General features: G+C 57.1%; 1 protein-coding gene across 1 annotated transcript in view; it reads left to right on the top strand.

Moving 5' to 3' along the window:
* LOC116957117 (tetraspanin-7) overlaps positions 1-20,974 on the top strand; it is a 29,337-nt gene extending 8,363 nt beyond the window's left edge. The window contains exons 3-8 of the mRNA XM_076058332.1: positions 522-596; positions 7,920-8,021; positions 8,691-8,846; positions 11,634-11,717; positions 14,305-14,374; positions 16,154-20,974. Of these exons, the coding sequence (XP_075914447.1) occupies positions 522-596; positions 7,920-8,021; positions 8,691-8,846; positions 11,634-11,717; positions 14,305-14,373 (486 nt within the window). The 3' untranslated portion in view covers position 14,374; positions 16,154-20,974. The remainder of the gene's footprint in view (positions 1-521; positions 597-7,919; positions 8,022-8,690; positions 8,847-11,633; positions 11,718-14,304; positions 14,375-16,153) is intronic.
* The last annotated feature ends 2,935 nt before the right edge of the window (positions 20,975-23,909 follow it).

Raw genomic sequence — 23,909 nt, 5'->3', positions numbered from 1 at the left:
CTACACGGGGGATCTTTGTCTGTGTATAGGTGCTGCTGCTACTCGCTACTAACAGCACTTGCCCCTACAGCCTGTTAGAGGCTACACGGGGGATCTTTGTCTGTGTATAGGTGCTGCTGCTACTCGCTACTAACAGCACTTGTCCCTACAGCCTGTTAGAGGCTACACGGGGATCTTTGTCTGTGTATAGGTGCTGCTGCTACTCGCTATTAACAGCACTTGCCCCTACAGCCTGTTAGAGGCTACACGGGGGATCTTTGTCTGTGTATAGGTGCTGCTACTCGCTACTAACAGCACTTGCCCCTACAGCCTGTTAGAGACTACACGGGGTATCTTTGTCTGTGTATAGGTGCTGCTGCTACTCGCTACTAACAGCACTTGCCCTTGCAGTCTGTTAGAGGCTACACGGGGGATCTTTGTCTGTGTATAGGTGCTGTTGCTACTTGCTACTAACAGCACTTGCCCCTACCGTGTGTGTGTGAGGCTACCTGGGGGCTCTTTGTCTGTGTCTGTGTGTACAGTACGCAGTCCTCCTGCTCACCGTGTTCCTGGCTGAACTCATCGCTGGGATTTCTGGCTTCATCTTCCGTCACGAGGCATCGAGATCACAGCCTGACTCACTCACAGCCTGACTCAGTCACAGCCTGACTCACTCACAGCCTGACTCACACAGAGCCTGACTCACTCACAGCCTGACTCACCCACACACAGCCTGACTCACTCACATCCTGACTCACTCACAGCCTGACTCACTCACAGCCTGACTCACCCACAGCCTGACTCATACAGAGCCTGACTCACTCACAGCCTGACTCACCCACACACAGCCTGACTCACTCACAGCCTGACTCACTCACAGCCTGACTCACTCACAGCCTGACTCATACAGAGCCTGACTCACTCACAGCCTGACTCACCCACACACAGCCTGACTCACTCACAGCCTGACTCACTCACTCACAGCCTGACTCACTCACACACAGCCTGACTCACTCACAGCCTGACTCAGTCACAGCCTGACTCACTCACAGCCTGACTCACACACACACAGCCTGACTCACTCAGAGCCTGACTCACCCACACACAGCCTGACTCACTCACAGCCTGACTCACTCACAGCCTGACTCACCCACAGCCTGACTCACACACACACAGCCTGACTCACTCACAGCCTGACTCAGTCACAGCCTGACTCACCCACTCACAGCCTGACTCACCCACAGCCTGACTCACTCACAGCCTGACTCACTCACAGCCTGACTCACTCACCCAGAGCCTGACTCACACACACACAGCCTGACTCAGTCACAGCCTGACTCACTCACAGCCTGACTCACACACAGCCTGACTCACTCACAGCCTGACTCACTCACAGCCGGACTCACTCACTCACAGGCTGACTCACTCACAGCCTGACTCACTCACAGCCTAACTCACTCACAGCCTGACTCAGTCACAGCCTGACTCACTCACTCACAGGCTGACTCACTCACAGCCTGACTTACTCCCACACAGCCTGACTCACTCACAGCCTGACTCACACACTCACAGCGTGACTCACTCACAGCCTGACTCACTCACAGCCTGACTCACTCACAGCCTGACTCACACACTCACAGCCTGACTCACTCACACACAGCCTGACTCACTCACACAGCCTGACTCACTCACAGCCTGACTCACCCACACACAGCCTGACTCACTCACAGCCTGACTCACTCACACACAGCCTGACTCAGTCACAGCCTGACTCACTCACAGCCTGGCTCACTCACAGCCTGACTCACTCACAGCCTGACTCACTCACCCAGAGCCTGACTCACACACACAGCCTGACTCAGTCACAGCCTGACTCACTCACAGCCTGACTCACACACAGCCTGACTCACTCACAGCCTGACTCACTCACAGCCTGACTCACACACTCACAGCTTGACTCACTCACAGCCTGACTCACTCACAGCCTGACTCACACACAGCCTGACTCACTCACAGCCTGACTCACTCACAGCCTGACTCACACACTCACAGCTTGACTCACTCACAGCCTGACTCACTCACAGCCTGACTCACACACTCACAGCCTGACTCACTCACACACAGCCTGACGCACTCACACACAGCCTGACTCACTCACAGCCTGACTCACTCACAGCCTGACTCAGTCACAGCCTGACTCACACACTCACAGCCTGACTCACTCACACACAGCCTGACTCACTCACACACAGCCTGACTCAGTCACAGCCTGACTCACCCACACACAGCCTGACTCACTCACAGCCTGACTCACCCACACACAGCCTGACTCACTCACAGCCTGACTCACTCACAGCCTGACTCACTCACAGCCTGACTCACTCACAGCCTGACTCACTCACAGCCTGACTCACACACTCACAGCCTGACTCACTCACACACAGCCTGACGCACTCAGACACAGCCTGACTCACTCACAGCCTGACTCACTCACACAGCATGACTCACTCACATCCTGACTCACTCACAGCCTGACTCAGTCACAGCCTGACTCACTCACAGCCTGACTCAGTCACAGCCTGACTCACACACTCACAGCCTGACTCACTCACACAGCCTGACTCACTCACACACAGCTTGACTCAGTCACAGCCTGACTCACCCACACACAGCCTGACTCACTCACAGCCTGACTCACCCACACACAGCCTGACTCACTCACAGCCTGACTCACTCACAGCCTGACTCACACAGAGCCTGACTCACTCACAGCCTGACTCACCCACACACAGCCTGACTCACTCACAGCCTGACTCACTCACAGCCTGACTCACTCACAGCCTGACTCACCCACACACAGCCTGACCCACTCACAGCCTGACTCACTCACTCACAGCCTGACTCACTCACAGCCTGACTCACTCACAGCCTGACTCACTCACAGCCTGACTCATACAGAGCCTGACTCACTCACAGCCTGACTCACCCACACACAGCCTGACTCACTCACAGCCTGACTCACTCACTCACAGCCTGACTCACTCACACACAGCCTGACTCACTCACAGCCTGACTCAGTCACAGCCTGACTCACTCACAGCCTGACTCACACACACACAGCCTGACTCACTCAGAGCCTGACTCACCCACACACAGCCTGACTCACTCACAGCCTGACTCACTCACAGCCTGACTCACCCACAGCCTGACTCACACACACACAGCCTGACTCACTCACAGCCTGACTCAGTCACAGCCTGACTCACCCACTCACAGCCTGACTCACCCACAGCCTGACTCACTCACAGCCTGACTCACTCACAGCCTGACTCACTCACCCAGAGCCTGACTCACACACACACAGCCTGACTCAGTCACAGCCTGACTCACTCACAGCCTGACTCACACACAGCCTGACTCACTCACAGCCTGACTCACTCACAGCCGGACTCACTCACTCACAGGCTGACTCACTCACAGCCTGACTCACTCACAGCCTAACTCACTCACAGCCTGACTCAGTCACAGCCTGACTCACTCACTCACAGGCTGACTCACTCACAGCCTGACTTACTCCCACACAGCCTGACTCACTCACAGCCTGACTCACACACTCACAGCGTGACTCACTCACAGCCTGACTCACTCACAGCCTGACTCACTCACAGCCTGACTCACACACTCACAGCCTGACTCACTCACACACAGCCTGACTCACTCACACAGCCTGACTCACTCACAGCCTGACTCACCCACACACAGCCTGACTCACTCACAGCCTGACTCACTCACACACAGCCTGACTCAGTCACAGCCTGACTCACTCACAGCCTGGCTCACTCACAGCCTGACTCACTCACAGCCTGACTCACTCACCCAGAGCCTGACTCACACACACAGCCTGACTCAGTCACAGCCTGACTCACTCACAGCCTGACTCACACACAGCCTGACTCACTCACAGCCTGACTCACTCACAGCCTGACTCACACACTCACAGCTTGACTCACTCACAGCCTGACTCACTCACAGCCTGACTCACACACAGCCTGACTCACTCACAGCCTGACTCACTCACAGCCTGACTCACACACTCACAGCTTGACTCACTCACAGCCTGACTCACTCACAGCCTGACTCACACACTCAGCCTGACTCACTCACACACAGCCTGACGCACTCACACACAGCCTGACTCACTCACAGCCTGACTCACTCACAGCCTGACTCAGTCACAGCCTGACTCACACACTCACAGCCTGACTCACTCACACACAGCCTGACTCACTCACACACAGCCTGACTCAGTCACAGCCTGACTCACCCACACACAGCCTGACTCACTCACAGCCTGACTCACCCACACACAGCCTGACTCACTCACAGCCTGACTCACTCACAGCCTGACTCACTCACAGCCTGACTCACTCACAGCCTGACTCACTCACAGCCTGACTCACACACTCACAGCCTGACTCACTCACACACAGCCTGACGCACTCACACACAGCCTGACTCACTCACAGCCTGACTCACTCACACAGCATGACTCACTCACATCCTGACTCACTCACAGCCTGACTCAGTCACAGCCTGACTCACTCACAGCCTGACTCAGTCACAGCCTGACTCACACACTCACAGCCTGACTCACTCACACAGCCTGACTCACTCACACACAGCTTGACTCAGTCACAGCCTGACTCACCCACACACAGCCTGACTCACTCACACCCTGACTCACCCACACACAGCCTGACTCACTCACAGCCTGACTCACTCACAGCCTGACTCACACAGAGCCTGACTCACTCACAGCCTGACTCACCCACACACAGCCTGACTCACTCACAGCCTGACTCACTCACAGCCTGACTCACTCACAGCCTGACTCACCCACACACAGCCTGACCCACTCACAGCCTGACTCACTCACTCACAGCCTGACTCACTCACAGCCTGACTCACTCACACACAGCCTGACTCACTCACACACAGCCTGACTCACACACTCACAGCCTGACTCACTCACAGCCTGACTCACACCCTCACAGCCTGACTCACTCACAGCCTGACTCACTCACACACAGCCTGACTCACTCACAGCCTGACTCACTCACACAGCCTGACTCACTCACATCCTGACTCACTCACAGCCTGACTCAGTCACAGCCTGAATCACTCACAGCCTGACTCAGTCACAGCCTGACTCACACACTCACAGCCTGACTCACTCACATACAGCCTGACTCACTCACACACAGCCTGACTCAGTCACAGCCTGACTCACCCACACACAGCCTGACTCACTCAGAGCCTGACTCACCCACACACAGCCTGACTCACTCACAGCCTGACTCACTCACGGCCTGACTCACCCACAGCCTGACTCACACACACACAGCCTGACTCACTCACAGCCTGACTCAGTCACAGCCTGACTCACTCACAGCCTGACTCACCCACAGCCTGACTCACTCACAGCCTGACTCACTCACAGCCTGACTCACTCACCCAGAGCCTGACTCACACACACACAGCCTGACTCAGTCACAGCCTGACTCACTCACAGCCTGACTCACACACAGCCTGACTCACTCACAGCCTGACTCACTCACAGCCGGACGCACTCATTCACAGGCTGACTCACTCACAGCCTGACTCACTCACAGCCTAACTCACTCACAGCCTGACTCAGTCACAGCCTGACTCACTCACTCACAGGCTGACTCACTCACAGCCTGACTTACTCCCACACAGCCTGACTCACTCACAGCCTGACTCACACACTCACAGCGTGACTCACTCACAGCCTGACTCACTCACAGCCTGACTCACTCACAGCCTGACTCACACACTCACAGCCTGACTCACTCACACACAGCCTCACTCACTCACACAGCCTGACTCACTCACAGCCTGACTCACCCACACACAGCCTGACTCACTCACAGCCTGACTCACTCACACACAGCCTGACTCAGTCACAGCCTGACTCACTCACAGCCTGGCTCACTCACAGCCTGACTCACTCACAGCCTGACTCACTCACCCAGAGCCTGACTCACACACACAGCCTGACTCAGTCACAGCCTGACTCACTCACAGCCTGACTCACACACAGCCTGACTCACTCACAGCCTGACTCACTCACAGCCTGACTCACACACTCACAGCTTGACTCACTGACAGCCTGACTCACTCACAGCCTGACTCACACACAGCCTGACTCACTCACAGCCTGACTCACTCACAGCCTGACTCACTCACAGCCTGACTCACTCACAGCTTGACTCACTCACAGCCTGACTCACTCACAGCCTGACTCACACACTCACAGCCTGACTCACTCACACACAGCCTGACGCACTCACACACAGCCTGACTCACTCACAGCCTGACTCAGTCACAGCCTGACTCAGTCACAGCCTGACTCACACACTCACAGCCTGACTCACTCACACACAGCCTGACTCACTCACACACAGCCTGACTCAGTCACAGCCTGACTCACCCACACACAGCCTGACTCACTCACAGCCTGACTCACCCACACACAGCCTGACTCACTCACAGCCTGACTCACTCACAGCCTGACTCACTCACAGCCTGACTCACTCACAGCCTGACTCACTCACAGCCTGACTCACACACTCACAGCCTGACTCACTCACACACAGCCTGACGCACTCACACACAGCCTGACTCACTCACAGCCTGACTCACTCACACAGCATGACTCACTCACATCCTGACTCACTCACAGCCTGACTCAGTCACAGCCTGACTCACTCACAGCCTGACTCAGTCACAGCCTGACTCACACACTCACAGCCTGACTCACTCACACAGCCTGACTCACTCACACACAGCTTGACTCAGTCACAGCCTGACTCACCCACACACAGCCTGACTCACTCACAGCCTGACTCACCCACACACAGCCTGACTCACTCACAGCCTGACTCACTCACAGCCTGACTCACACAGAGCCTGACTCACTCACAGCCTGACTCACCCACACACAGCCTGACTCACTCACAGCCTGACTCACTCACAGCCTGACTCACTCACAGCCTGACTCACCCACACACAGCCTGACCCACTCACAGCCTGACTCACTCACTCACAGCCTGACTCACTCACAGCCTGACTCACTCACACACAGCCTGACTCACTCACACACAGCCTGACTCACACACTCACAGCCTGACTCACTCACAGCCTGACTCACACCCTCACAGCCTGACTCACTCACAGCCTGACTCACTCACACACAGCCTGACTCACTCACAGCCTGACTCACTCACACAGCCTGACTCACTCACATCCTGACTCACTCACAGCCTGACTCAGTCACAGCCTGAATCACTCACAGCCTGACTCAGTCACAGCCTGACTCACACACTCACAGCCTGACTCACTCACATACAGCCTGACTCACTCACACACAGCCTGACTCAGTCACAGCCTGACTCACCCACACACAGCCTGACTCACTCACAGCCTGACTCACCCACACACAGCCTGACTCAGTCACAGCCTGACTCAGTCACAGCCTGACTCACTCACAGCCTGACTCACTCACCCACAGCCTGACTCACACACACAGCCTGACTCACTCACAGCCTGACTCACTCACAGCCTGACTCAGTCACAGCCTGACTCACCCACAGCCTGACTCACTCACACACAGCCTGACTCACTCACACACAGCCTGACTCACTCACACACAGCCTGACTCACAGCCTAACTCACCCACAGCCTGACTCACTCACACACAGCCTGACTCACTCACACACAGCCTGACTCACTCACACACAGCCTGACTCACTCACAGCCTGACTCACACACAGCCTGACTCACTCACACACAGCCTGACTCACAGCCTGACTCACCCACAGCCTGAGTCACTCACACACGGCTGTGTGCGTGTGTAGATTAATGGGCTGTTTCGGAGCAACCTGAAGAGAGCACTTGATGCCTACAGCGGAACGTCACACAGCGGCAGTGACGGAGCCATCGATACGCTACAACGCACGGTGATAGCGCTCACCACTCACCACTCACGCTCACCACTCACCACTCACGCTCACCACTCACCACTCACGCTCACCACTCACACTCACCGTGTCACCCACTCAACCTCTCACCCTCCCACCCACCCACTCACCTACCCACTCACCCTCTCACCCTCTCTCCCACTCACCCACTCACCCTCCCACCCACCCACTCACCCACCCACTCACCCTCTCACCCACTCACCCCCCCACTCACCCACCCACTCACCCTCTCACCCTCTCACCCACTCACCCCCCCACTCACCCACCCACTCACCCTCCCACCCACCCACTCACTCACCCACCCACCCACTCACCCACCCACTCACCCTCTTACCCTCTCACCCACTCACCCACCCACCAACTCACTCACCCACCCACTCACCCTCTCACCCACCCACTCACCCACCGTCTCACCCTCTCACCCACTCACCCACTCACTCACCCTCCCACCCACCCACCCTCTCACCCACCCACTCACTCACCCTCTCACCCACCCACCCACCCTCTCACCCACTCACTCACTCACCCTCTCACCCTCTCACCCACCCACCCACTCACCCTCTCACCCACCCACCCAACCACCCACCCACCCACCCACTCACCCTCTCACCCTCCCACCCACCCACTCACCCTCCCGCCGTGTCCCAGCTGCGCTGCTGTGGGCTGAACGACTACGAGGATTGGTGGAAGACTCCGTACGGCGAGGCGAGCGGAGTGCCCCCCAGCTGCTGCGTCAACGCCACCGACTGCGGCGCCGGCGCCCTCGGCAACGCCACCAGCGCCGGGACCATCGTCTACCGCCAGGCAGGCGACCTGCCCCACCGGCGCCCCGTGCCACGGAGACCGACTCCCTTCGCTCGGCCCTCGCGGACTCGGGGGGGGGGGGGGTTGCCACGGCGAGCATCAAAGTGGCCCGGCTGCAGGGCGACCACCTGCAGCCGGGAGCTGGGGCAGGAGGTCACGGAAGGCGTCCCACTCGTTGGCCTCGTCCCACAGCCCTCCGCTGATGTTCCTCTTCGGTGGCGGGGGGGGGGGGGGGCGTGAGGCACCGCCGGCTCTTGTTGACGGGGAGGCGAGCTCACGGTAGCCCGGGGCGCTGAGCGGCTTCCCGCACCTCACCGCCACGCTGCCACGCCCCCTTCATTGTTTTGTTCGGAAGAAGAGCCACCCCCTGTTGTTTGGCAAGTCTCCTGCCCCCGAGCGGAGGACTGTCCGCCCGTCATGGTGGCAGGAGCCAGAGCCGGTCCACCGGACCTCCTGAATGCCACGGAGATCCAGGTTGGTACCGGTCCAGCTCCCGACTGAGGAGTGGCAGCCTCTCCTCCGCAGTGGGCGTCCGAACATTCCACGTGGCCACACGTAGTGGTTTTTTGCTTCTGGAGGAGCCCCGAGGGTGGAGATTCAGTCTCCTGGCTCCGCCAAATGGGGTCTGGCCAGGAGACGTCATAGACGCCTGTCCCCCCCGGGGCCTCCGGCTCCCTGCACCCATCCAGAGCTCCCATTGGCTGCCGTGTTGGCTACAAACGCCATGAGGGGTAAAGCCGAATGGGATTGGCCGTTCCGCCCATGACGATGCTCGCTTCCGCCACAGCGCTGCCGTCCGGCACCACAGAGGGGATTGTTTTTGCGGGACGCTGACAACTCCCGGGGCATCTCACGCTGCCTCAGTATGAGGCCGGGAACAGTCCTGGCAAAGATGAATCAACATCGCCTCGCCAGGCACACTGAGGAGAGGCTTGCGGAGCCCCAATGCGGGTTCAGGAAAGGGCGGTCCTGCACAGATGCCATATTTTCTGTCCGTCTGCTACAGCAGAGGTGTAGGGAATTCCAACAAGACCTACATCTCTGCTTTATTGACCTGGTCAAGGCCTATGATACCATCAGCAGGCCTGGGCTCTGGGTTGTTCTTCGTGCTTTTGGAGTCCCTGACCCTCTGCTCACGATCATTAAGGACCTTCATGATGGTGAGCGGGCCCGGGTAAAACTACGTGGCCGGGAGTGAGAGCCATTCCCTGTACACCTTGGGGTGCGACAGGGATGTCCTCTGGCTCCCACATTATTTAACATCTATTTTGACCACGTAGTTCGTGAAGCCTTCAATAGCTGTACCGGGGGAATCTCCATATGGTACAGATATAATGGGAGGCTGATCGATGCCCGGATTCAGTCAAGGGATGGCTCCCTATTGGTCAACCACGTTATGTATGCCGATGATTTGGTAATAGCCGCTCATTCAGAGGAGGAGTTGGAGACGCTGCTGCTGAGACTGGAGCGTGCCACTAAGAGATGGGGCCTTACCATCAGCCCCACAAAAACTAAGCACCTGCCTGGGTATTTTGTACCATCGGACACTCCACCCCCACAACTCCCAATCGGTGATGGGGCAGTTGTGGAGAGAGTGGAGAGTTTCCCATACCTGGGCAGTGTGCTTATGACCGGCTCCAGTTTAACAGCAGAGGTCTCACTCCGAATCAGTCGAGCATCAATAACTTTTCATCGGTTGCGTAATGCTGTGTGGAAGCTACCTGGTCTGTCGCTCCGCACTAAGCTTCAGGTCTTCTCGGCCACGGTCATTCCCTCCCCTCTCTACGCTTGCGAAACGTGGACCCCCCCTAATGGAACATCTTCGCCGGTCAGAAACATTTAGGCTGGCCTGCCTACGATCCATCCTGGGTTTAACCAGGCTGGATTGTTGAGGAGCTCACAAATTCTTGAAAGATCTGGGCACGGTCCCATCGGTGAGCTCCTCCGGCAGGCAAGGCTGCGTTGGCTGGGTCATGTAGCCCGCATGCCCAGCCACCGCATGCCGAAACAGCTTTTGTTCGGCCGGATCGAGGGGGCTAAACGGGCGCGGCACGGGCTAGAGAAGAGATGGAGTGATATGGTACAGGAGGACGTGGAGCTGAGTGGACTTGCCGATGACTGGTACCAGCGGTGTCAAGATCGGCCTCTGTGGAGGAGGCTCGTGAAGGACGCTACTGAGCAGTTCGAGGCAGTCGCCCTCCAACAACAACGGAGGGCGGAGGAGCGACGCTCACAACAACGAGCGGAGCGCCGGGTGGCTAAAGCACTGCAGGTTGGCACAGTAGGGGGCACAGGTTGTGCATCAGCCAGTCATCTCAGTCAGTCGACCCGTGGCGCCTGGGTCTGCCCCGTGACCTCCTGCCAGCAGGCGTTCGACACTTCACGTGGCCTCAGGGTGCACATAGCCTGGCACAAGCGTCGTGGTGACGTCACCGCCACTTAGTGGCGAATGGCGGTTGTTGTTGTTGTTGTGTGTGTCACTGTGTGTGTCACTGTGTGTGTGTCACTGTGTGTGTGTCACTTTGTGTGTGTGTCACTGTGTGTGTGTGTCACTGTGTGTGTCACTGTGTGTGTGTCACTGTGTGTGTCACTGTGTGTGTGTCACTGTGTGTGTCACTGTGTGTGTGTGTCACTGTGTGTGTGTGTGTCACTGTGTGTGTCACTGTGTGTGTGTCACTGTGTGTGTCACTGTGTGTGTGTGTCACTGTGTGTGTGTCACTGTGTGTGTCACTGTGTGTGTGTGTCACTGTGTGTGTGTGTCACTGTGTGTGTCTTTGTCTTTTGCAGGGTTGCTTCACGCTCGTCACCAGCTTCATGCAGCAGCATCTCGCTGTGATAGCCGGCATCGCCTTCGGCATCGCCTTCTCGCAGGTACCTACCGACTCACCCACCTACTCACCTACTCACCCACCTACTCACCTACTCACCTACTCACCCACCTACTCACCTACTCACCTACCTACTCATCCACCCACTCACTTACTCACCTACTCACCTACTCACCCACCTACTCACCTACTCACCTACCTACTCACCTACCTACTCACCTACTCACCTACCTGCTCACCTACCTACTCACCTACCCACCTACCTACTCACCTACTCACCTACTCACCTACTCACCTACCTACTCACCTACTCACCTACCTACTCACCTACCTACTCACCTACCTACTCACCTACTCACCTACCTACTCACCTACTCACCTACCTACTCACCTACCTACTCACCTACTCACCCACCTACTCACCTACTCACTTACTCACCTACCTACTCACCTACTCACCTACCTACTCACCTACCTACTCACCTACTCACCTACCTACTCATCTACTCACCTACTCACCTACTCACCCACTTACTCACCTACTCACCTACCTACTCACCTACCTACTCACCTACTCACCTACCTACTCACCTACTCACTTACTCACCTAACTACTCACCTACTCACCAAACTACTCACCTACTCACCCACCTACTCACCCACCTACTCACCTACTCACCCATCTACTCACCAAACTACTCACCTACCTACTCACCGACTCACCCACCTACTCACCTACTCACCCACCTACTCACCTACTCACCCACCTACTCACCTACTCACCTACTCACTTACCTACTCATCCACCTACTCACCCACTTCTCACCTACTCACCTACCTACTCACCCACCTACTCACCCACCTACTCACCTACTCACCCACCTACTCACCTACTCACCTACCTACTCACCTACCTACTCACTCACCTACTCACCTACTCACCCACCGACTCACCTACTCAACTACTCACCCACCTACTCACCCACCTACTCACCTACTCACCCACCTACTCACCTACCTACTCACCTACTTACTCACCGACTCACTCACCTACTCACCTACTCACCCACCTACTCACCTACTCACTTACCTACTCATCCACCTACTCACCCACCTACTCACTTACCTACTCACCCACCTACTCACCTACCTACTCACCCACCTACTCACCCACCTACTCACCTACTCACCTACTCACCCACCTACTCACCTACCTACTCACCTACTTACTCACCGACTCACTCACCTACTCACCTACTCACCCACCTACTCACCTACTCACTTACCTACTCATCCACCTACTCACCCACCTACTCACTTACCTACTCACCCACCTACTCACCTACCTACTCACCCACCTACTCACCCACCTACTCACCTACTCACCTACTCACCCACCTACTGACCTACTCACCTACCTACTCACCTACCTACTCACCCACTTACTCACCTACTCACCTACCTACTCACCTACTCACCTACTTACCTACCTACTCACCTACCTACTCACCCACCTACTCACCCACCTACTCACCTACTCACCTACCTACTCATCTACCTACTCACCTACTCACCTACCTACTCACCTACCTACTCACCCACCTACTCACCCACCTACTCACCCGCCTACTCACCTACTCACCTACCTACTCACCTACTCACCTACTCACCTACCTACTCACCCACCTACTCACCCACCTACTCACCCACCTACTCACCTACTCACCTATTCACCTACCTACTCACCTACTCACCTAACTACTCACCTACTCACCCACCTACTCACCTACCTACTCACCTAACTACTCACCTACTCACCCACCTACTCACCCACCTACTCACCCACCTACTCACCTACTCACTCACCTACTCACTCACCCACCTACTCACCTACTCACTCACCTACTCACTCACCTACTCACCCACCTACTCACCTACTCACTCACCTACTCACTCACCTACTCACCCACCTACTCACCTACTCACTCACCTACTCACCCACCTCCTCACCCACCTACTCACCTACCTCCTCACCTCTGCCCCGTGACCTCCTCCTCCTGCACCTAGCCTGGCACAGCAGTCAACCCATGGCACCTGCAGGATATGTCCCATGACCTCCTCATGCACCTAGCCTGGCACAGCAGTCAACCCACGGCACCTGCTGGGTCTGTCCCGTGACCTCCTCCTCCTGCACCTAGCCTGGCACAGCAGTCAACCCACGGCACCTGCAGGGTCTGTCCCGTGACCTCCTCCTCATGCACCTAGCCTGGCACAGCAGTCAACCCACGGCACCTGCAGGGTCAGTCCCGTGACCTCCTCATGCACCTAGCCTGGCACAGCAGTCAACCCACGGCACCTGCTGGGTCTGTCCCGTGACCTCCTCCTTGCCAGCAGAGAGCCTTCGATTCTTCACGTGACGGCCTCAAAAGTGCACCTAGCCTGGCACGGCCGACGCCGTGAGGTCACCGCCACGCTTTGCTGTCGGGGCCTTCCCCTAGGTCGACTCGGCCTCAAATGTCTGCCCGGTGGTGCGGTGGGCCCAGTCAAAACCGCCAGCACTTGACCTCCCCCCTTCCCGGCAGACAGCTTGGGCTACCTGGGGACCTTTGCCTGCGTCTGTGTGCCCGCAGGTGTTTGGCATTGCGATCTCCTGCTGCCTCGCCAGACACATCAACGCCAACCAGTACGAGATGGTGTGAGGTCAGTTGCCTGCCACCAGTTGCCCGCCACCAGTTGCCCGCCACGAGTTGCTGCCCGTAACACGTCGCCCGTAACACGTCACCCGTAACACGTCGCCTGTAACACGTCACCCGTAACACGTCGCCCGTAACACGTCGCCCGTAACACGTCGCCCGTAACACGTCGCCCGTAACACGTCGCCCGTAACACGTCGCCCGTAACACGTCGCCCGTAACACGTCGCCTGTAACACGTCGCCCGTAACACGTCGCCCGTAACACGTCGCCCGTAACACGTCGCCCGTAACACGTCGCCCGTAACACGTCGCCCGTAACACGTCGCCCGTAACACGTCGCCTGTAACACGTCGCCCGTAACACGTCGCCCGTAACACGTCGCCCGTAACACGTCACCCGTAACACGTCGCCCGTAACACGTCGCCCGTAACACGTCGCCCGTAACACGTCGCCCGTAACACGTCGCCCGTAACACGTCGCCCGTAACACGTCGCCCGTAACACGTCGCCCGTAACACGTCACCCGTAACACGTCGCCCGTAACACGTCGCCCGTAACACGTCGTCCGTAACACGTCGCCCGTAACACGTCGCCCGTAACACGTCGCCCGTAACACGTCGCCCGTAACACGTCGCCCGTAACACGTCGCCCGTAACACGTCGCCCGTAACACGTCGCCCGTAACACGTCGCCCGTAACACGTCGTCCGTAACACGTCGCCCGTAACACGTCGCCCGTAACACGTCGCCCGTAACACGTCGCCCGTAACACGTCGCCCGTAACACGTCGCCCGTAACACGTCGCCCGTAACACGTCGCCCGTAACACGTCGCCTGTAACACGTCGCCCGTAACACGTCGCCTGTAACACGTCGCCCGTAACACGTCGCCCGTAACACGTCGCCCGTAACACGTCGCCCGTAACACGTCGCCTGTAACACGTCGCCCGTAACACGTCGCCGTGATTTTCCTGTCACCAACCCGTTGCAATGAGTTGCCCGTGGCGAGTTGCCCGTGGCGAGTTGCCCGTGGCGAGTTGCCCGTGACGAGTTGCCCGTGACGAGTTGCCCGTGGCGAGTTGCCCGTGACGAGTTGCCCGTGGCGAGTTGCCCGTGGCGAGTTGCCCGTGACGAGTTGCCCGTGGCGAGTTGCCCGTGACGAGTTGCCCGTGGCGAGTTGCCCGTGACGAGTTGCCCGTGACGAGTTGCCCGTGGCGAGTTGCCCGTGACGAGTTGCCCGTGACGAGTTGCCCATGGCGAGTTGCCCGTGGCGAGTTGCCCTTGACGAGTTGCCCGTGGCGAGTTGCCCGTGGCGAGTTGCCCGTGAAACATTGCCACGGGTTGCCCACGACTTGTCGCACGCGAAACGTTGCCCTTAATACGTTGCCACGAGTTTCCTGTCACCAACCCGTTGCAATGAGTTGCCCGTGACATGTTGTTGCCCGTAACAAGTTGCCTGTAAAATGTTGCCTTGAGCTGCCTGTAACCAACCCAGTTCCATGAGCTGCCTGTGACATGTTGTCCATAATTCGTTGCAGTCAGTTGCCTGTCGCCACCAATCCGTTGCCATCAGTTGCCTATGACATGTTGAATGGAACATGTTGCCCGTAATGTTGTCATGAGTTGCCTGTAACCAACCCGTTGCAATGAGTTGCCTGTGACATGTTAACCTATGACACGTTGCCTGTAATTCGTTGCCAGCAGCTCGTTGCCTCTAACACGTTGCATGCAACATGTTGCCTGGGACGCGTTGCCTGAAACCTGCCAACCCCCGTTTACGTGTGTTGCAGGTCACGCGGGGCGGGAACAGTTGCCAGCTGTTGACCCCACCAGCTGTTGACCCCTCCAGCTGTTGACCTCTCCACCTGTTGACCCCACCAGCTGTTGACCCCTCCACCTGTTGACCCCACCAGCTGTTGACCCCTCCAGCTGTTGACCCCACCAGCTGTTGACCCCTCCAGCTGTTGACCCCACCAGCTGTTGACCCCTCCAGCTGTTGACCCCACCAGCTGTTGACCCCTCCAGCTGTTGACCTCTCCACCTGTTGACCCCACCAGCTGTTGACCCCTCCACCTGTTGACCTCTCCACCTGTTGACCCCACCAGCTGTTGACTGCTCCACCTGTTGACCCCTCCACCTGTTGACCCCTCCACCTGTTGACCCCACCATCTGTTGACCCCACCACCTGTTGACCCCACCACTTGTTGACCCCACCAGCTGTTGACCCCTCCACCTGTTAACCTTTTCACCTGTTGACGTCTCCACCTGTTGACCCCACCACCTGTTGACTGCTCCAACTGTTGACCCCTCCACGTGTTGACCCCTCCACCTGTTGACCCAACCAGCTGTTGACCCCTCCACCTGTTGACCCCACCATCTGTTGACCCCTCCACCTGTTAACCTCTCCACCTGTTGACCTCTCCACCTGTTGACCCCACCACCTGTTGACCCCTCCACCTGTTGACCCCTCCACCTGTTGACCCCACCACCTGTTGACCCCTCCACCTGTTGACCCCTCCACCTGTTGACCCCTCCACCTGTTGACCCCACCACCCGTTGACCCCTCCACCTGTTGACCCCTCCACCTGTTGACCCCTCCACCTGTTGACCCCCCCATCTGTTGACCCCACCACCTGTTGACCCCACCACCTGTTGACCCCTCCACCTGTTGACCCCACCATCTGTTGACCCCACCACCTGTTGACCCCACCACCCGTTGACCCCACCACCTGTTGACCCCACCAGCTGTTGACCCCTCCACCTGTTGACCCCACCACCCGTTGACCCCTCCACCGGTTGACCCCTCCACCTGTTGACCCCTCCACCTGTTGACCCCTCCACCTGTTGACCCCACCACCTGTTGACCCTCCACCTGTTGACCCCTCCACCTGTTGACCCCACCACCTGTTGACCCCACCACCTGTTGACCCCACTACCTGTTGTGTCAAGATCGGCCTCTGTGGAGGAGGCTCGTGAACGATGCTACTGGGCAGTTGGAGGCAGTCGCCCTCCAACAACAACGGAGGGCGGAGGAGCGACGCTCACAACAACGAGCGGAGCTCCGGGTGGCTAAGGCACAGCAGGTTGGCACAGTAGGGGACACAGGTGGTGCATCAGCCAGTCATCTCAGTCATCTCAGTCAGTCGACCCGTGGCACCTGGGTCTGCCCCGTGACCTGCCAGCGGGCGTTCGACACTTCACGTGGCCTCAGGGTGCACATGGCCTGGCACAAGCGTCGTAGTGACGTCACCGCCACTTAGTGGCGAATGGCGGTTGTTGTTGTGTCTGTGTGTGTGTCTGTGTGTGTGTCTGTGTGTGCTTGTGTGTGTGTCTGTGTGTGTGTGTCTGTCTGTGTGTGTGTCTGTCTGTGTGTGTGTCTGTGTGTGTGTCTGTATGTGTCTGTGTGTGTGTGTGTCTGTGTGTGTGTCTGTGTGTAGGTGTGTGTCTGTGTGTGTGTCTGTGTGTGTGTCTGTGTGTAGGTGTGTGTCTGTGTGTGTGTGTTTGTGTGTGTGTCTGTGTGTGTGTGGGTGTGTGTGTGTGTCTGTGTGTGTCTGTGTGTGTGTGTCTGTGTGTGTGTGTGTCTGTGTGTGTCTGTGTGTGTGTCTGTGTGTGTGTGTCTGTGTGTGTCTGTGTGTGTTTGTGTGTGTGTTTGTGTGTGTGTTTGTGTGTGTGTCTGTGTGTGTGTTTGTGTGTGTGTGTCTGTGTGTGGGTGTGTGTGTGTGTCTGTGTGTGTGTCTGTGTGTGTGTCTGTGTGTGTCTGTGTGTGTTTGTGTGTGTGTTTGTGTGTGTCTGTGTGTTTGTGTGTGTGTGTCTGTGTGTGGGTGTGTGTGTGTGTCTGTGTGTGTGTCTGTGTGTGTGTGTCTGTGTGTGTCTGTGTGTGTTTGTGTGTGTGTTTGTGTGTGTTTGTGTGTGTGTCTGTGTGTGTGTTTGTGTGTCTGTGTGTGGGTGTGTGTGTGTGTGTCTGTGTGTGTGTCTGTGTGTGTCTGTGTGTGTCTGTGTGTGTTTGTGTGTGTGTTTGTGTGTGTTTGTGTGTGTGTATGTGTGTGTGTTTGTGTGTCTGTGTGTGGGTGTGTGTGTGTGTCTGTGTATGTGTCTGTATGTGTGTGTGTCTGTGTGTATGTGTGTGTGTCTGTGTGTGTGTCTGTTTGTGTGTGTCTGTGTGTGTGTGTGTGTCTGTGTGGGTGTCTGTGTGTGTGTCTGTCTGTGTGTGTCTGTGTGTGTGTCTGTGTGTGTGTGTCTGTGTGTGTGTGTGTCTGTGTGTGTGTGTGTCTGTGTGTGTGTCTGTGTGTGTGTCTGTGTGTGTGTGTCTGTGTGTATGTGTGTGTGTCTGTGTGTGTGTCTGTTTGTGTGTGTCTGTGTGTGTGTGTGTGTCTGTGTGGGTGTCTGTGTGTGTGGTATCATAGGCCTTGACCTGGTCAAGGCCTATGATACCATCAGTAGGCCTGGGCTCTGGGTCGTTCTTCGTGCTTTTGGAGTACCTGACCCTCTGCTCACGATCATTAAGGACCTTCATGATGGTGAGCGGGCCCGGGTAAAACTACGTGGCCGGGAGTCAGAGCCATTCCCTGTACACCTTGGGGTGCGACAGGGATGTCCTCTGGCTCCCACATTATTTAACATCTATTTTGACCACGTAGTTCGTGAAGCCTTCAATAGCTGTACCGGGGGAATCTCCATATGGTACAGATATAATGGGAGGCTAATCGATGCCCGGGTGCGGTCAAGGGATGGCTCCCTATTGCTCAACCACGTTATGTATGCTGATGACTTGGTAATAGCTGCTCAGTCAGAGGAGGAGTTGGAGACGCTGCTGCTGAGACTGGAGCGTGCCACTAAGAGGTGGGGCCTTACCATCAGCCCCACCAAAACTAAGCACCTGCCTGGGTATTTTGTACCATCGGACACTCCACCCCCACAACTCCCAGTCGGTGATGGGGCAGTTGTGGAGAGAGTGGAGAGTTTCCCATACCTGGGCAGTGTGCTTATGACTGGCTCCAGTTTAACAGCAGAGGTCTCACTCCGAATCAGTCGAGCGGCAATATCTTTTCATCGGTTGCGTAACGCTGTGTGGAAGCTACCTGGTCTGTCGCTCCGCACTAGGCTTCAGGTCTTCTCGGCCACGGTCATTCCATCCCTTCTCTACGCTTGCGAAACGTGGACCCCACTAATGGGGCATCTTCGCCGGTTAGAAACATTTAGGCTGACCTGCCTACGATCCATCCTGGGTTTAACCAGACTGGATTGTGTGAGGAGCTCACAAATCCTTGAAAGATCTGGGCAGGGTCCCATCGGTGAGCTCCTCCGGCAGGCAAGGCTGCGATGGCTGGGTCATGTAGCCCGCATGCCCAGCCACCGCATGCCGAAACAGCTTTTGTTTGGCCGGATTGAGGGGGCTGGGCGGGCGCGGCACGGGCTAGAGGGGAGATGGAGTGATGTGGTACAGGAGGACGTGGAGCTGAGTGGACTTGCCGATGACTGGTACCAGCGGTGTCAAGATCGGCCTCTGTGGAGGAGGCTCGTGAAGGATGCTACTGGGCAGTTGGAGGCAGTCGCCCTCCAACAACAACGGAGGGCGGAGGAGCGACGCTCACAACAGCGAGCGGAGCGCCGGGTGGCTAAAGCACAGCAGGTTGGCACAGTAGGGGGCACAGGTGGTGCATCAGCCAGTCATCTCAGTCAGTCGACCCGTGGCACCTGGGTCTGCCCCGTGACCTCCTGCCAGCGGGCGTTCGACACTTCACGTGGCCTCAGGGTGCACATAGCCTGGCACAAGCGTCGTGGTGACGTCACCGCCACTTAGTGGCGAATGGCGGTTGTTGTTGTTGTTGTTGTTGTCTGTCTGTGTGTGTCTGTGTGTGTGTCTGTGTGTGTGTGTCTGTGTGTGTGTGTGTCTGTGTGTGTGTGTGTCTGTGTGTGTGTCTGTGTGTGTGTGTCTGTGTGTGTGTGTGTGTCTGTGTGTGTCTGTGTGTGTGTGTGTCTGTGTGTGTGTCTGTGTGTGTGTGTCTGTGTGTGTGTGTGTGTCTGTGTGGGTGTCTGTGTGTGTGTCTGTCTGTGTGTGTCTGTGTGTGTGTCTGTGTGTGTGTGTCTGTGTGTGTGTGTGTGTCTGTGTGTGTGTGTCTGTGTGTGTGTCTGTGTGTGTGTGTCTGTGTGTGTCTGTGTGTGTCTGTGTGTGTGTGTGTGTCTGTGTGTGTGTGTCTGTGTGGGTAGCGCTGTGCCGCGCTACGAACCCGACAGGGACCGGTCCTGGGCCTCCGCCCCTAGGTCGACTCAGCCTCAAATGAGTCACGCGGTGCGGTGGTGTCGTCATCATCGCAGGCACTGGGGGGGAGACAAAGGCGGCCGGGCGTGGCGCTGGCCCCCCACCCCCTCTGTTAGAGGCTACACGGGGGACCTTTGTCTGTGTCTAGGTGCTGCTACTCGCTACTCACAGCACTTGCCCCTACAGCCTGTTAGAGGCTACACGGGGGACCTTTATCTGTGTGTCTGTAGGTGCTGCTCGCTACTCACAGCACTTGCCCCTACAGCCTGTTAGAGGCTACCTGGGGGTGGGGGTATATTTGCCTTTGTTTGATCAATAATCATGTAATAAACAAGATCGATAATAATCATAATCACGATGTTGTTGGTGAGAGTCGTAGTCAAAGGCCGCGTGCCTGTGGTGGTGTCAGCTACTGTGATCACCGCCACCACCACTACCACCATCACCACCACCGTCACCACAACCACCACAACCACCACCGCCAACATCGCCACCACAACCACTACCGCCACTACTAGTACCACCACTACCTCCACCACAACCATCACCACTATCACCACCACTGCCACCACCACCACTACCACTGCTACCACCACCACCACGACCACCACCACTATCACTACCACTACCACCACCACCACGACCACCACCACTACCACTATCACCACCAACTAGCACTATCACCACCACCACCACTACTACCACTATCACCACCACTACCACCACCACTACCACCACCACGACCACCACCACTATCACCACCAACTAGCACTATCACCACCACTACCACCACCACTACCACCACTACCACCACTACCACCACCACGACCACTACCACTATCACCACCACTACCACCACCACTACTACCACTCTCACCACCACTATCACCACCACTAGCACTATCACCACCACTACCACCACTACTACTATCACCACCACTACCACCACCACTACTACCACTACCACTATCACCACCACTACCACCACCACTACTACCACTACTACTATCACCACCACTACCACCACTACCACCACCAACAACAACCGCTATTCGCCGCAAAGTGGCGGTGACGTCACCACGACGCCTGTGCCAGGCTATGTGCACCTTGAGGCCACCACGTGAAGTGTGGAACGCCGCTGGCACCACACCCCCACCACACCCCCACCACACCCCCACCACCACCACACCCCCACCACACCCCCACCACACCCCCACCACACCCCCACCACACCACACCCACCACCACCCCCCACCACCCCCACCACACCCCCACGCCCCGCCACACCCCCACCACACCACACCCCCACTCCCACCAGAGGTAACACAAAGCTAAAGGCGCCCCGTGTAGCCTTGCGCCGACTGTTTGGGGCAAGTGCTGTGAGCGGGCTCCTCTGACGAGCTGGGAGATGTTGACGACCTCGCCTGGTACGCAGGAGGTCGCGGGCTCCATCCCGGACCTTGACCTCGCCTGGTACGCAGGAGGTCGTGGGCTCCATCCCGGACCCTGACCTCGCCTGGTACGCAGGAGGTCGTGGGCTCCATCCAGGACCCTGACCACGCCTGGTACGCAGGAGGTCGTGGGTTCCATCCCGGACCCTGACCTCGCCTGGTACGCAGGAGGTCGTGGGTTCCATCCAGGACCCTGACCACGCCTGGTACGCAGGAGGTCGTGGGTTCCATCCCGGACCCTGACCTCGCCTGGTACGCAGGAGGTCGTGGGTTCCATCCAGGACCCTGACCACGCCTGGTACGCAGGAGGTCGTGGGTTCCATCCAGGACCCTGACCTCGCCTGGTACGCAGGAGGTCGTGGGTTCCATCCCGGACCCTGACCACGCCTGGTACGCAGGAGGTCGTGGGCTCCATCCAGAACCCTGACCTCGCCTGGTACGCAGGAGGTCGTGGGTTCCATCCAGGACCCTGACCACGCCTGCTGCTATTTGGAGTTTGCGTCTCTCTCATCATCATCACGGTGACACACACGTACACGTGTACATACACACGTGTATACACACACACACACGTGTACACACACACACGTGTATACACACACACACGTGTACACACACACACGTGTATATACACACACACACGTGTACACACACACACGTGTATATACACACACACACGTGTACACACACACACGTGGACACACGTACACGCGGACACACACACGAGTACACACACACACGTGTACGTACACACGTGTACATACACGTGTGTGTACACACACAGGTGTGTACACACATGTGTACACACACACACGTGTACACACGCACACGTGTACACACATTTGTGTGTACACACACGTGTACACACGTACAGGTGTGTACACACACACGTGTACACACGTACACGTGGACACACGTGTGTGTGTATACACACGTGTATACACACACACGTGTGTACACACACACACTGTGTACACACACACACGTGTACACACACACACTGTGTACACACACACACACTGTGTACACACACACACTGTGTACACACACACACACTGTGTACACACACGTGTACATACACACACGTGTACATACACACACACACGTGTGTACACACACACACAGCGAGTGACACGAGGCATGTCGACTCCCCAGTGCGACTCTTTATTGAGCGCGACGCTGGGGACTCATCCCACACCCGTCTGGACAGCTCCCTCCAACCCCTCTCCAGGGTCATCATCAGCAGCAGCAGTGCATCACCGCTCACCAGGCTCATCAGCAGTGCCTCACCACCCGCTCACCATGGGTCATCATCAGCAGTGCCTCACCACCCGCTCACCAGAGTCATCATCAGCAGTGCATCACCGCTCCGCTCACCAGTCATCATCAGCAGTGCATCACCGCTCCGCTCACCAGAGTCATCATCAGCAGTGCATCACCGCTCCGCCTACCGTTTGGCGGTTCACATCTCGTCTAGGAACGAGCTTTCTAACATCCTCACCCCTACACACTCACCACCCCTACACACTCACCACCCCTACACACTCACCACCCCTACACACTCACCACCCCTACACACTCACCACCCCTACACACTCACCACCCCTACACACTCACCACCCCTACACACTCACCACCCCTACACACTCACCACCCCTACACACTCACCACCCCTACACACTCACCTCTATACCCAGAAACACTCAAAACGCCATCAGCCCAAAACACTGGGTGTCTCTGTGGGTCTCTGTCTCTATGATCTGTGGGTCTCTGTGGGTCTCTGTGGGTCTCTGTGGGTCTCTGTCTCTATGATCTGTGGGTCTCTGTGGGTCTCTG

This window comes from Petromyzon marinus (assembly GCF_048934315.1).
Source record: "Petromyzon marinus isolate PM22_M1 ecotype Great Lakes invasive population chromosome 70 unlocalized genomic scaffold, UKy_Petmar_22M1.pri1.0 chr70_unloc.2, whole genome shotgun sequence".
Lineage (NCBI taxonomy): Eukaryota > Metazoa > Chordata > Hyperoartia > Petromyzontiformes > Petromyzontidae > Petromyzon > Petromyzon marinus.
Note: the sequence above shows the minus strand (reverse complement) of the source record. Positions and strands in the feature narration are given on the sequence as shown.